Below are 14719 nucleotides of genomic sequence, written 5' to 3' on the forward strand. Positions count from 1 at the left end.
TATATATATATATATATATATATATATATATATATATATATATATATATATATATATATATATATATATATATATATATATATATATATATATATATATATATATATATATATATATATATATATATATATATATATATATCTGAAAATAAAAATATAACACTTTACTTTGCTAATGTTCTATTAATTATCCGTACTACACATACAATTCAAGTTTTTTCTGCTTCCGTGTCCCTTTACAACTGCAACATTTACACAAAACAACCCTAAAATCGTCAAATGAATGGAAGAGTTTTTTTAAATGACATTTCAGTGGCTGTCCAAGACGCAGCATTTACCACCCATGTAAACCAAAACCCTGCACACCCTCTTGACCAGCAACCCAACCTAGCTGATTTCTTTGGCTAAGCGACAACTGAGAGCATTGCTCTCCCCACCACCATGTGATATCGCCTACACCCCCCCCCCCCCCCCACCACCACAACAAACCCACCTCTTAACAGCCCAAGGGGTTGGGGCCCAAACCTCAGATAGCATGCATTGAGTGTGTTTACAAGTCAGCACCAATAATAACAGTTTTGCTTCAAAACAAGTGAAGGAGACATTTTATTTTCATCAGGTTGCGCTCAATGGAAATACACCTCTTTCAAAATAATGTAAAAAAAAAAAAAAAAGTATATATATGACATCGCACAATATATCCAGTTGAAGTAGTCTGGATGATCCAGGTTAGGAAATGTAGGGGGTACTGTATCATGTGTTTACACCTTTCATATTAGCAGTTAGGCTTGTATAGCTGTTAATTATACATTTTGACTTTAAAAAATAAAATCAAGGCACAAATGAAAAAGACCACATTAATTTATGGAGTTAAATGTTTCACAAAAAAGAGGACTGAAAAATTACTTGTCTCAAAATCTCTACAACCAAAATAAATGACCAGCAGTTGAATGAGATTTGCATATGCAACTGGAAACAAAAACATTTCAAATAAGAAAATCTTATGTAAATACATATGATGTAAAATATAACTGGAATATTCACATTACTTAAAAGGATACAGGAGGCCTAAAGTATATAGTAAGTGCATCTTTACTTACCAGGGACTTCTTTCAACCCATAGAAGTACCTGTGTTGCTTGCCGCAGTTTCGTAGTCGCCAGGTCTCCTGCTGTCCCCTCTGTAGCGGCCGCTACAGAGGTGACAGCAGGAGACTTGGCAACTACAAAACTGCAGTGATGTGAGCACAGACGTCTAGGAACTGGAAGAATCCCCAAGTAAGTAAAAATGCACTTATACTTTTGGCCTCCTGTATCCTTTAACAGCCTATTCTCACTAAAGGAAATCAAAGAAGAAATTTTTCATAATTAAGGTTTCCAAAGTTTGAGAAGTCCATCTTCACTGTAAGTGCCAATCAAATTCTGATGAGGGTGGTGTGCAATTCCGATGACATCTTTTTCATGCACCTACAGTAATAAAGTAACATGAATCATTATGTTTAAAAATACTGTGAATCTTTCATTGAATTAGAATTTATGAACTGCAAGATCAAGGCAAGCATTCTGAATGAGAGCCCATAACAGAAACCTTATTTCCTCTATACGTACAGGTGTTGACAAGGCAAAAAACAAACAAACACGGTTTTTAAATGTTCAATAACATCCCAGTAACCTTATTTGAAAAAGGACTGCAGAGGTTTCTTGAATATGATTATATCAATAGGTATAATCACTGCAGCGTAGGGTATAAATCCGCAAGTTAAAACAAAACTTTGTACGTTTTGGATTGAGAGCATGCAAGTTGAAATATCTATGGACAATATAAATATCTATAGACCACTTCGCATTCCAGTTTTTTTTCCCCTTTAAGATTCCTGACAATTTTGTCATTTCAGCTGTCACTATTGATACATCCATAACTTTTTGATTACTTATGCCATCAAAGTCATACACATGTATTTTTTTTCAGGACAATCTAGGCTTTCTTTGGGTAATATTTGTTTACAAGAATTATTTCATTTTACGGGCATTTGATATGGAAAAAATAGGCACAAGTGCAGAAAACACACATTTTTTTTGCGTATATTTTTACGCATTCCCGCTAGTGCAGGAACATTAACACATAATTTTTACGCATTAGTGGTGCAACGCGTAAAAATGTACGCATTAAACCAGTGACGCGTAAAAATTTATGTGTTAATGTTCCTACACTAGCGGGAATGCGTAAAAATGTACGCAATGCGGCCCGCCGACCTCCGAGGTCGTCAAGCTGCCAGCGGGGGACTGGAGCAGCAGTGATTGACTACGAGGGCACAGGATGGCTGCATGGGGCTGGTAGAAGCCCCAGGTAAGTGAAACTCATTTTTTTTATTTTGCTTGGACCTTCCCTTTAAGCATTGTTCTACTCAGCAGGGGATAACCAGAAGACAATGCACCAGAGAGAATGACCAGCCTCTACCAGTACTTTACAGAAAATAATCTAATTACAGAAAATCTTACAGAAAATTGTATGGTGTGTACTGGGCATTAGTGTATGCCTTTTATTTCACATGCCTTCAGTTAATGCATATTTGGACCTCAGGGCCACCCATCCCAATGAACTACTAGGTAAGAGGCTATCCGACCAGTCAAATAATCTTTCACTACTTTCCCCTTAATGCTGATTACAAGAAGGGGTAGAACATGGCAGTCATCTTGCAGGATCCTCACAAGTGGCACAAGCAAACACATCAAGAATATATTACCGTATTTTTCGGACTATAAGACGCACCTAGGTTTAGAGGGCAAAAACGAGGAAAAAAAATAAATACTAAATCTAGGTGCATCCATGGTCCAGGAGTCTCCCATAGACCTTTAACCTCCCCCTAAGATGTTTCTAAGTTATACTGGTCAGCTATACTAACCACATCTGCCCCAACTACACTAACTGATGCCTCACCCCCAGCTACACTACACTTCACTAACCCCTGATGTACCCCCCACCCAACTATTCTACACTTCACTACACAAACCCCTGTCACCTCCCCCCCGCCTCCAACCTAGCTACACTAATTAAGCAATACAATTAAGAGAGCTCACCCATCAGGATTAGGTTCCTGGTGAGGTGAGGCTGCAGCAGAGTTATCCGGCGGTGTTCCATTGCAGCAGTAGGTGCTAATAACATCGCTTATTCATGCGCCTCTTCTGTCCCCTCATCAGCCGCGCGTCAGTGTAATCCGGGCACAGCGGGACATCTTCAGCCACTATACTGCCAGCGTCCGACAGAGACCTCTGTACTGCTTCCTTATTGGCGCCCTCTGATGACCTGCGTCGCATGTGCGCTGGGGTCATGTGGCGAACCAATAAGGAAGCAGTACAGAGGTCTCTGTCAGATGCTGGCAGTATAGTGGCTGAAGATGTCCCGCTGTGCCCGGATTACACTGACGCGCGGCTGATGCGGGGACAGAAGAGGCGCATGAATAAGCGATGTTATTAGCACCTATTGCCATTCCTCCCGGGGAGTTAACACGGATCATGCTGCTGCTGGAGCCGCTCGGGGATATTGCAAACTTCAGTGAATTTCGGCCAGATACCAGTGAGTGGTGACAGATTCAAGACAGACTACATACCTAGATGCAGTAGATCTTTTACAAAGTTGTCTCCCAGAGGAAGCAAGACAAAATGTAATACATGAAATAAGTGGATACTCACAGTCAAGGTTCTTTCCAGCTTTCCAGTTACAGTACTGAAGCAGTATAGCACAAAATCTTCTCCAACACAGTAAATCCACTCTCCTCTGGGTGACAATGTACAGCACACAAAGTCACCACCTTCTCTCTTACCAGAGCTGAAGCTCCTAACAATCTAGTGGAAAAGAAAGAAAAGAGGATTCATAAACAAAATCAGCACATTCAGCAAATATTCACCAAAATGACAATGAAAGTGACAATGAAAGCTGGTCTCTTATAGCTTGATCTGTCCTGCTGCAGCTACAGGTCAGGCCAGGTGTGAGCAGTCACTGATGAAAAAAAAATATCTTCAAAAACTGTTGAACAAGCAATGTATGCCCGATTTCTGGAAATTCAGCTGAAAGACTGGTCACAAATGGACCCCTGACAGTTGCATCCCACTTAGTAAAAATAATAATAATATAGTGTTTTTACTGATTTGCTTTACATTTAGGATCTGAACACACGAGCCGGACTGTGTTAACAGGCCCGACAGGAAGATTTTCCGGGGCCAGTTGCAGGGCAAATGGTCAGTCAGAAGAGGACACCGTGGGAGCAATCAGCCTGGAGGGGTCTGGAGGAAGCCCCAGGTATGTAGATTTGATTGCCGTGGCCCCATCTGAGATGCACTTTAAAGACTTCAATTTAAATATTAGTTATAAATGTTGCGGCCAGAACCCGAAGTTTGGCCACTTCGCGTTGTGGCTGGCCGTGGCGCTGCGGCCAATGTCCGAAATGAGCCGAATCCTGACGGTTCCGATCATTTTCCCCGGCGCTGGCTCCGCCTCCTGCCATCGGCTTTCGGTAAGCCGGAGACACACGAGGCCCCCTCCCCCCCCCCCCCCGCCGCCTAGTTGTTCGTGGCTGCAGGAAAGCAGAGCGGGGAGCATTGCAGACATTGCTTCTGTCAGAACCCGCTCTGCAGGGACGAACTAACACTAACTACATATGGTCTGCCACCTTAATGGGTACCTGAAGTATACAAATAAAATTAGAACTTTTCCTCTGTAGTGGTAAGCCACTGGATTCTCCAGAGAGTTTCCAAATCCCCACCCATCTTACACCCCACCTTTCTAGCGCTGGATCCCTCTAAACCAGCCTTTCTCAACCTTTTTACCCTGGAGGAGCCCTGCAACTAACTTTTGGATCTCAGGGAACCCTTGCAAGCAATTATTTGATCTTGAGGAACCCCTACATTTATTTAGCAGGAGGCCTGGTCTTTAAAAGTAGGTGTGGCTGTTTATTTCACTACCACCGGTTAGTGCCCTTCATGATATTGTCTCCTTATCCTAGTGCTTTTTATGAATGTGCTCATTATTATTCTGACCCCCAATTTAATGCTTCTTTTAACAGTATTCCTATTATAATGTGCTCTGTTATACTTCCCACACGATGGGGTAATGCCAAGGAACCCTGGGGTTCCAGGGAACCATGGTTGAGAAAGCCTGCTCTAAACATATTTACCTAGAAATTTTTAAGAGAGTTTCTTTTTTTTCACATTCAAGCTTTATTAAAGCTTCAAATGTGTTTCTTAGGGTTGTGCTCCCGCTGTGTATAAGCGCACCCTGATTGGCCATGTGTGAGTAAGTCCGCGCATCCCCAGAAGAATGATGCCGCTTGTGCAGGGTTTTTTCCCCTCCATGCACAAGCTCTTTGTTCTACTGGGCAGGTGCAGACCCTACTCGCGCATGCCCAGTTGGGATGTGGTTGTCCACAGAAGAGGAGAACGTAGTCAGGAGAAGAGGGTCCGGGACAGCAATGGTGGGATTGAAAGGGATTTGGAAAGCCTCTGGACTATCCCTTTACAGAGATCAGTATCCAAAATTTAGACCACCCCTCCCCATTCTTACTTGTCCTTGCATATTCATAATCACAACTGTGTTTGAGCGATTGCACACAACAAAATGCTCTGGATTTTTTGGCAAGAGAATGACACTGTTGACTGTGATGTCTGTTCCGGCAGTGCTTCCAAGTGACTTAAAGGTATTCACACACTCTGTGGTCTTCATGTTCCACACCTTTGTTAAAAATATAAAATAATAAGTTATGTTTATATGATATGGTCTCAACATACTGTAAGTTATGGTATCATTTACAATCTATTTTCACAAAATGAAATAACTGCATTGTATGTGGCATACAGCTCTCAATTTGGAACAGTTGGTCAGCCTTTCAACTATGAAAACCCTATGAAAAAAAAAAAAAGTCTTAAGGAAAACCTGTTTGAGACCTTGACCTGGATGGATATTCAAATTCCAAAGCAACCATGATCCTAAATGCCCAACGATACACTGACCATGAACGTCTCACTTTGAATACCCCAGTTTAAGCAAAAAACCCAGTCCAACCGAGAAGCTGTGGTAAAACCTACACGGTGTTTTTCATCAATGGTCCCATCCAAATTTTAGAGCAACTGTATGAAGAATAGGAGAGATACAAAACTGTATTATGCAGAAGTGCAAAGTTACTACAGCCTTACCTAAAAGGGGCTGCAGTTGTAATGGCCGTTACACTGTTCTGCTAATCACCGACATTTTAAATGTCTTTCCTTCTCATACAAGATTATAGTTTTTGGCAACACCGTAAGGAAACAAACTGATTCTGCTTTATCAGTTCACACGGTTATGTAATTGCCATGTGCTGCACAGTAGTTAGCAAGGTCACCTTTCAGCACTGGAGTCCTGTGTTCAACTCTCAGCCTGGACTTTGGAGGAAAACCACTCAAACATGTGGAGAACATACAGTTTCCTACCCCATCCTAAAACCATACTGATAAGTTATCTGGTTCCAATGCCAAAAACTAGCCTTAGACTAGATGGACATTATGACAAAGGGTACACTGTGACATATTCTAGAGAACGGTTAATGGCATAAAAATGTATTCTGTAAAGCACTGTGAAAAATGTCAGTGCCATATAACTAAATAAGAATAATTGAAGAAGGTAAGTAGTGGATTATAAAGCTTAGCTTTAATAGTGAAAAGCAGGTCCTTTTTTTATGCCATACCTTTACTGTGCCATCAGATGATGCACTTATGATATAGTGACCATCTTGTGTGAAGGTGGCTTCATTCACAAAGGAAGAATGTCCTCTAAATTCCTTAAGAGTTTTACCAGACTTCAAGCCATGGATTCTACAAAGAAAACAAAAAGGGAAAATTCTGATTAAAAAAAAAAAAAATGTACTTATAATTGTAATTTTTTTCTGCAGGTACACACTGGCCCCAAGGCATGCTTGTTTAAGTAGGTCCCCTACATGCTCCCTCCTTACCCTTCAAATTTTGGCTTCTGGCTCCTCACGGTGTTCCTCTGAGTCCTAACATGTCAATTTTATCAGCATTCATATGCTACAGAAGAAATATACAGAGATGGCCAGCAGTGAATCGGAGCTGCTTGTGAGCCCTCTGAAGGAAGCCCCAGGTAAGTATAAATGCTTTCTCTTAAATCGTTCTGTTACACTTTAACATCAAACCTAAGGGATCAATTCTCCCCAGACCAAGCCCCTCCAAGTATGAAATGGGTCCAACTGACCAGCCTATCAGAGCCCACATTACCATAGGAATACATATTAAGAGTAGGTTCACACTTGTTCTAAAAACGTATCCATGGCTCCGGCTTTAGGCCCAGATCAAAACCGAAGCCACGGATACCAATGTTTAAAATAGAGTCAGTCTTCACTCAAAAACAAAAAAAAACGCATTCAGGGGATCCGTTTTGAAAACCTGAACAGACGGTCCGGATTTGCAGGATTTTCACGGACCCTGATCGCTCCCTGATACACGGAGGGGTAGTGAAAAATCAATGAGAAAACTGATCCCCCTCTACACAGGCAGCTTTGGACACAAAAACGGATCAGTTTTCTGTGTACCAGTCTGTGAATGGGGAGGGGGTAGCAGTCGGGGGAGTCAGTGGTCGGCAGGTACCCCATTCCTCACCTGGGGCACCCATCCCCGCTGCCCCTCAAGCTATTTGTGCAAAAGTGGTTAAAATGTAATGTAGGCAGCGAGCGGGGAACCCTACCTTCCTTACTTCCTCCGCTCGCCGCGTCACTTCCTGCAATGCCACCCTACGAAATATAGAGGGCGGCATTGCAGGAAGTCAAGCAGCGATGGGTGGAGAGCAAAGAAGGAAGGTAAGCTTCCCCGCTCGCTGCCTACATTACATTTTAACAACTTTTGTGCAAATAGCTGGAGGGGTAGCGGGGACAGGGGACCCGGGTGAGGGACCCACCTCCTGGCTGCTTTCCCCTCCAGTTCGGCAGTCCCCCCAACCCCCATGGCCAGGGCTGGGCATACGTTTCCATGGACTGGAAACGTATGCTGCAAATGCATTAAAATCAGGAACAATGGAGAAAAAAAAATTACCAAATCGGATCAGTTTGAAACGGATCCGATCTGAAACGGACTAGTGTCGACCTAGCCTAAGTGTTTGAGGCAATGTTAACAATGTTTCTTTATATAAATTAAAGACATGCAAATAGATTATATGGTACCCATTTTCTCTCCAGCAAACTAATACTAAAAAGTACTTTCCAAAACTAAGAAGTCGTCCTAAATACTCCATTAGCATTTCAGAATTTGATAACCTCCTCTGGAATTGTCTCATTATTTAAACAAATTATGGTCTTCAGGTTTTGACTAAAATGCAGGCATTAGCACTGAGCACTAAAATCAGAGATACTACAAGGAGCACTGTAATGGACCACCAAGCTGAAGGGTTACCAACTACAACGTAAAGGGAACCTGAAGCAAGAGGTATATGGAGGCTGCCATATTTATTTCCTTTTAAACAATACCAGTTGCCAGTCAGTCCTGTAAATCATTCTGGCATCAGTAGTGTCTGCATCACACACTTTACTTTAGGACCACGGTGGTGGTTACCTGGCTGGCAGGGCGTAGATTTCAATCAGCAGCCGTGCGCATCCACGTCTAAAAAGTTCTATCTCCTATGCCAGTGGTTCCCAACCTTTTCCAGGTCGTGACACATCACGACAAACATTCAGATATCCGTGACACGTCACATCATGCCAAACATTCAGATATACATGACACATCCCGTATGATAGAAAAGAGGGGCTCAGTAACAATCTGATGATGCTGCAGGCACAATGAGGGGCTCAATAACAATCTGCTGGTGCTGCAGGCACAATGAGGGGCTCAGTAACAATCTGCTGGTGCTGCAGGCACAATGAGGGGCTCAGTAACAATCTGCTGATGCTGCAGGCACAATGAGGGGCTCAGTAACAATGTGCTGGTGCTGCAGGCACAATAAGGGGCTCAGTGACAATCTGCTGATGCTGCAGGCACAATGAGGAGCTCAGTAACAATCTGCTGGTGCTGCAGGCACAATGAGGGGCTCAGTGACAATCTGCTGATGCTGCAGGCACAATGAGGGGCTCAGTAACAATCTGCTGGTGCTGCAGGGACAATGAGGGGCTCAGTAACAATCTGCTGATGCTGCAGGCACAATGAGGGGCTCAGTAACAATGTGCTGATGCTGCAGGCACAATAAGGGGCTCAGTGACAATATGCTGATGCTGCAGGCACAAAGAGGGGCTCAGCAACAATCTGCTGGTGCTGCAGGCACAATGAGGGGCTCAGTGACAATCTGCTGGTGCTGCAGGCACAATGAGGGGCTCAGCGACAATCTGCTGATGCTGCAGGCACAATGAGGGGCTCAGTGACAATCTGCTGATGCTGCAGGCACAATGAGGGGCTTAGCGACAATCTGCTGATGCTGCAGGCACAATGAGGGGCTCAGTAACAATCTGCTGGTGCTGCAGGCACAATGAGGGGCTCAGTAACAATCTGCTGATGCTGCAGGCACAATGAGGGGCTCAGTAACAATGTGCTGATGCTGCAGGCACAATAAGGGGCTCAGTGACAATATGCTGATGCTGCAGGCACAATGAGGGGCTCAGCAACAATCTGCTGGTGCTGTAGGCACAACGAGGGGCTCAGTGACAATCTGCTGGTGCTGCAGGCACAACGAGGGGCTCAGTGACAATCTGCTGGTGCTGCAGGCACAACGAGGGGCTCAGTGACAATCTGATGGTGCTGCAGGTACAACGAGGGGCTCAGTGACAATCTGCTGGTGCTGCAGGCACAACGAGGGACTCAGTGACAATCTGCTGGTGCTGCAGGTACAATGAGGGGCTCAGTAACAATCTGCTGATGCTGCAGTGCCCCAGTATAGCTAGTATAGTGCCCAAGTATAGCCAGAATAGTGCCCCAGTATAGCCAGTATAGTGCCCCAGGATAGCTAGTATAGTGCCCCAGGATAGCCAGTATAGTGCCCCAGGATAGCCAGTATAGTGCCCCAGGATAGCCAGTATAGTGCCCCAGGATAGCCAGTATAGTGCCCCAGTATAGCCAGTATAGTGCCCCAGTATAGCTAGTATAGTGCCCCAGTATAGCTAGTATAGTGCCCCAGTATAGCCAGTATATTGCCCCAGGATAGCGCCCCAGTATAGTGTCCCAGGATAGCCGGTATAGTGCCCCAGTATAGCCAGTATAGTGCCCCAGTATAGCCAGTATAGTGCCCCAGTATAGCCAGTATAGTGCCCCAGTATAGCCAGTATAGTGCCCCAGTATAGCCAGTATAGTGCCCCAGTATAGCCAGTATAGTGCCCCAGTATAGCCAGTATAGTGCCCCAGTATAGCCAGTATAGTGCCCCAGTATAGCCAGTATAGTGCCCCAGTATAGCCAGTATAGTGCCCCAGTATAGCCAGTATAGTGCCCCAGTATAGCCAGTATAGTGCCCCAGTATAGCCAGTATAGTGCCCCAGTATAGCCAGTATAGTGCCCCAGTATAGCCAGTATAGTGCCCCAGTATAGCCAGTATAGTGCCCCAGTATAGCCAGTACAGTGCCCCAGTATAGTGCCCCAGTATAGCCAGTATAGTGCCCCAGTATAGCCAGTATAGTGCCCCAGGATAGCCAGTATAGTGCCCCAGGATAGTGCCCCAGTATAGTGCCCCAGGATAGCCAGTATAGTGCCCCAGTATAGCCAGTATAGTGCCCCAGTATAGCCAGTATAGTGCCCCAGTATAGCTAGTATAGTGCCCCAGTATAGCTAGTATAGTGCCCCAGTATAGCCAGTATATTGCCCCAGGATAGCGCCCCAGTATAGTGTCCCAGGATAGCCGGTATAGTGTCCCAGGATAGCCGGTATAGTGCCCCAGTATAGCCAGTATAGTGCCCCAGTATAGCCAGTATAGTGCCCCAGTATAGCCAGTATAGTGCCCCAGTATAGTGCCCCAGTATAGCCAGTATAGTGCCCCAGTATAGCCAGTATAGTGCCCCAGTATAGCCAGTATAGTGCCCCAGTATAGCCAGTATAGTGCCCCAGTATAGCCAGTATAGTGCCCCAGTATAGCCAGTATAGTGCCCCAGTATAGTGCCCCAGTATAGCCAGTATAGTGCCCCAGTATAGCCAGTATAGTGCCCCAGTATAGCCAGTATAGTGCCCCAGTATAGCTAGTATAGTGCCCCAGTATAGCTAGTATAGTGCCCCAGTATAGCCAGTATATTGCCCCAGGATAGCGCCCCAGTATAGTGTCCCAGGATAGCCGGTATAGTGCCCCAGTATAGCCAGTATAGTGCCCCAGTATAGCCAGTATAGTGCCCCAGTATAGCCAGTATAGTGCCCCAGTATAGCCAGTATAGTGCCCCAGTATAGCCAGTATAGTGCCCCAGTATAGCCAGTATAGTGCCCCAGTATAGCCAGTATAGTGCCCCAGTATAGCCAGTATAGTGCCCCAGTATAGCCAGTATAGTGCCCCAGTATAGCCAGTATAGTGCCCCAGTATAGCCAGTATAGTGCCCCAGTATAGCCAGTATAGTGCCCCAGTATAGCTAGTATAGTGCCCCAGTATAGCTAGTATAGTGCCCCAGGATAGCCAGTATAGTGCCCCAGGATAGCCAGTATAGTGCCCCAGGATAGCCAGTATAGTGCCCCAGTATAGCGCCCCAGTATAGCCAGTATAGTGCCCCAGTATAGCTAGTATAGTGCCCCAGGATAGCTAGTATAGTGCCCCAGGATAGCCAGTATATTGCCCCAGGATAGCGCCCCAGTATAGTGCCCCAGGATAGCGCCCCAGTATAGTGCCCCAGGATAGCCAGTATAGTGCCCCAGGATAGCCAGTATAGTGCCCCAGGATAGCCAGTATAGTGCCCCAGTATAGTGCCCCAGGATAGCCAGTATAGTGCCCCAGTATAGTGCCCCAGGATAGCCAGTATAGTGCCCCAGTATAGCTAGTATAGTGCCCCAGTATAGCTAGTATAGTGCCCAAGTATAGCCAGTATAGTGCCCCAGTATAGCCAGTATATTGCCCCAGGATAGCGCCCCAGTATAGTGTCCCAGGATAGCCAGTATAGTGCCCCAGGATAGCCAGTATAGTGCCCCAGGATAGCCAGTATAGTGCCCCAGTATAGCTAGTATAGTGCCCCAGTATAGCGCCCCAGTATAGCCAGTATAGTGCCGCAAGATAGCGCCCCAGTATAGCCAGTATAGTGCCCCAGTATAGCTAGTATAGTGCCCCAGGATAGCTAGTATAGTGCCCCAGTATAGCCAGTATATTGCCCCAGGATAGCGCCCCAGTATAGTGCCCCAGGATAGCCAGTATAGTGCCCCAGGATAGCTAGTATAGTGCCCCAGGATAGCCAGTATATTGCCCCAGGATAGCGCCCCAGTATAGTGCCCCAGGATAGCGCCCCAGTATAGTGCCCCAGTATAGCCAGTATAGTGCCCCAGGATAGCCAGTATAGTGCCCCAGGATAGCCAGTATAGTGCCCCAGGATAGCCAGTATAGTGCCCCAGGATAGGGCCCCAGTATAGCTAGTATAGTGCCCCAGTATAGCCAGTATAGTGCCCCAGTATAGCCAGTATAGTGCCCCAGTATAGCCAGTATAGTGCCCCAGGATAGCCAGTATAGTGCCCCAGGATAGCCAGTATATTGCCCCAGGATAGCGCCCCAGTATAGTGCCCCAGTATAGCTAGTATAGAGCCCCAGGATAGCTAGTATAGTGCCCCAGTATAGCCAGTATATTGCCCCAGGATAGCGCCCCAGTATAGTGCCCCAGGATAGCCAGTATAGTGCCCCAGGATAGCTAGTATAGTGCCCCAGGATAGCGCCCCAGTATAGTGTCCCAGGATAGCCAGTATAGTGCCCCAGGATAGCCAGTATAGCCAGTATAGTGCCCCAGTATAATGCCCCAGTATAGCCAGTATATTGCCCCAGGATAGAGCCCCAGTATAGTGCCCCAGGATAGCCAGTATAGTGCCCCAGAAAGGGAAGAGGACAGTCCTGCGGCCCAACTGGGAGCGTCCCACGGACCACAGGATGGCGATCCCCGCCCTAACTCACCCCTCCATAGCCACCACTCCGCCCCTTCTCCTCCGTGGCTCCGTCCTCGATGCGCTGCATCCGCCCTCTGCCTGTAGATAGTGCACATCTACAAGAAAATGGCCGCCGCATGTCTGCAAATGTGGACGGCGGCGGCCATTTTCTTGTAGCCCTGAGAAGGACGATCTGCGGGGGAGACAAGCAGGGGGAGCAGAGAGCGGCGACACATAAATGTGTCGCCGCACACCGGTTGGGAACCTCTGTCCTATGCAGTTTGCTGTGATGAGTGTCAAGTTATCACACTTCCTGTGATATGGTGCCGAACGAAAATGTAGTGTTGTTGCCAACAGCAACCAACAAATATTTATTGCATCTGTTTAAATCCTGAAACCCACTACAAATCGCTATCGTTAATCGCAATCGCTAGTGTTTTGTATGCGATTTCATGAGTGTTTTCTGGTGATTTGGGTAGAGATTTTAAAAAGTGTAAGCGTGTTAGCGATTGTGTAGAGATTAGCGTTTTTTGTCCTTTCAATTTTTAAATTTTTGTACAGTAATTTCAAACCGCTAGCAAAATTGCTCTGTGTAGGTTTTGACGAGCGATTATGCCAGCGTTTACATACTTTACATTGCAGTAACGCTAACACCAAAAATGCTGCATGTCCTGCGTTTGCGATTTTGGTAATCGCAATCACTCCAGTGGAATTGGGCCCATCCATTAACATTAGCTGAGCGTTTAGGGAAATTGCTAGCGTTTTGAATTTCTCCCTAAATGCTCACAAAAAAAATTAAAAAAAATAAAATAAAAATAAATCGCACTAGTGGGTTCCAGCCCTTAAGGTATGTACACACCTTTGACAGATGTCACCCTGATCCCCCTGGGCGACATCGCTGGGTCAGGCTGTACACATGCATGTCAGCTGTGTAGCTGATGGTGCACAGTGTTGCTATTGGAGGAAGGGGGGGGTCGACGAGGGGATGAGCAGCGTGTGCGTGACATAACGCGGAAGACGGGGAGCAGTGTGAACAATAGGGTCTGCGTCGCTGGAGGAGCGAGTAGATCCACCTGGCGGAACACTCGTGGGTAGGGGGGCGTTGGCTGCCATACACACGTTGGATTATCGGATAAAGGCAGTCGTTATCGGCCACATCAGATCAAGTAATAAAGTACATGGAACTCACTGGCAATTTACTGTGTGACACCCCAGATTCGGGGGAGCATAAGGTGGGCAAATGCAAATACGGCCAAAGAAAATAGTTCCACCTCTGCTTCAATGTCACTTTTACAAAACTTTATTAATAATGGTATAGCACACTCTGCATGTCACTTCGTGTATCAATTAAAATCATAAAACACGCTGCTATTGATCTATAGCACAGCCGGCTGGGCACATGCACTCAGCACCAACACACCTCTATCACACACGGGATCCCATCACGCACAGTCCTATTCTATATACTATTGCACTTCTCCCAACTAGAAACCTGGGTTTCCCCCAGCTGAGTGGGGATTTGGTCTTGCAGCTCTAAAGGGGTATAAGTTACACTTCTATTACAGTTCCTGTTCGATAGTACTATGGCTCTCATTCATGATGGTAAATTCAAAAAGTCCGCTTCTATTGCAATTCCTGTTCAGCAGCAGTATAGCAGTCATTAGTGTTAGTAGCAAA

General features: G+C 45.7%; 1 protein-coding gene across 1 annotated transcript in view; it reads right to left on the reverse strand.

The window, feature by feature from the left end:
* Window positions 1–587: 587 nt before the first annotated feature.
* Window positions 588–14719, reverse strand: part of SMU1 (SMU1 DNA replication regulator and spliceosomal factor) — a 38730-nt gene continuing 24598 nt past the window's right edge. The window contains exons 9-12 of the mRNA XM_068233722.1: window positions 6711–6837; window positions 5555–5722; window positions 3688–3840; window positions 588–1464 (exon numbers count right to left, since the gene is read on the reverse strand). Of these exons, the coding sequence (XP_068089823.1) occupies window positions 1366–1464; window positions 3688–3840; window positions 5555–5722; window positions 6711–6837 (547 nt within the window). The 3' untranslated portion in view covers window positions 588–1365. The remainder of the gene's footprint in view (window positions 1465–3687; window positions 3841–5554; window positions 5723–6710; window positions 6838–14719) is intronic.

The sequence above is a fragment of the Hyperolius riggenbachi genome, chromosome 1 (genome assembly GCF_040937935.1).
Source record: "Hyperolius riggenbachi isolate aHypRig1 chromosome 1, aHypRig1.pri, whole genome shotgun sequence".
In the NCBI taxonomy this organism is placed as follows: Eukaryota; Metazoa; Chordata; class Amphibia; order Anura; family Hyperoliidae; genus Hyperolius; species Hyperolius riggenbachi.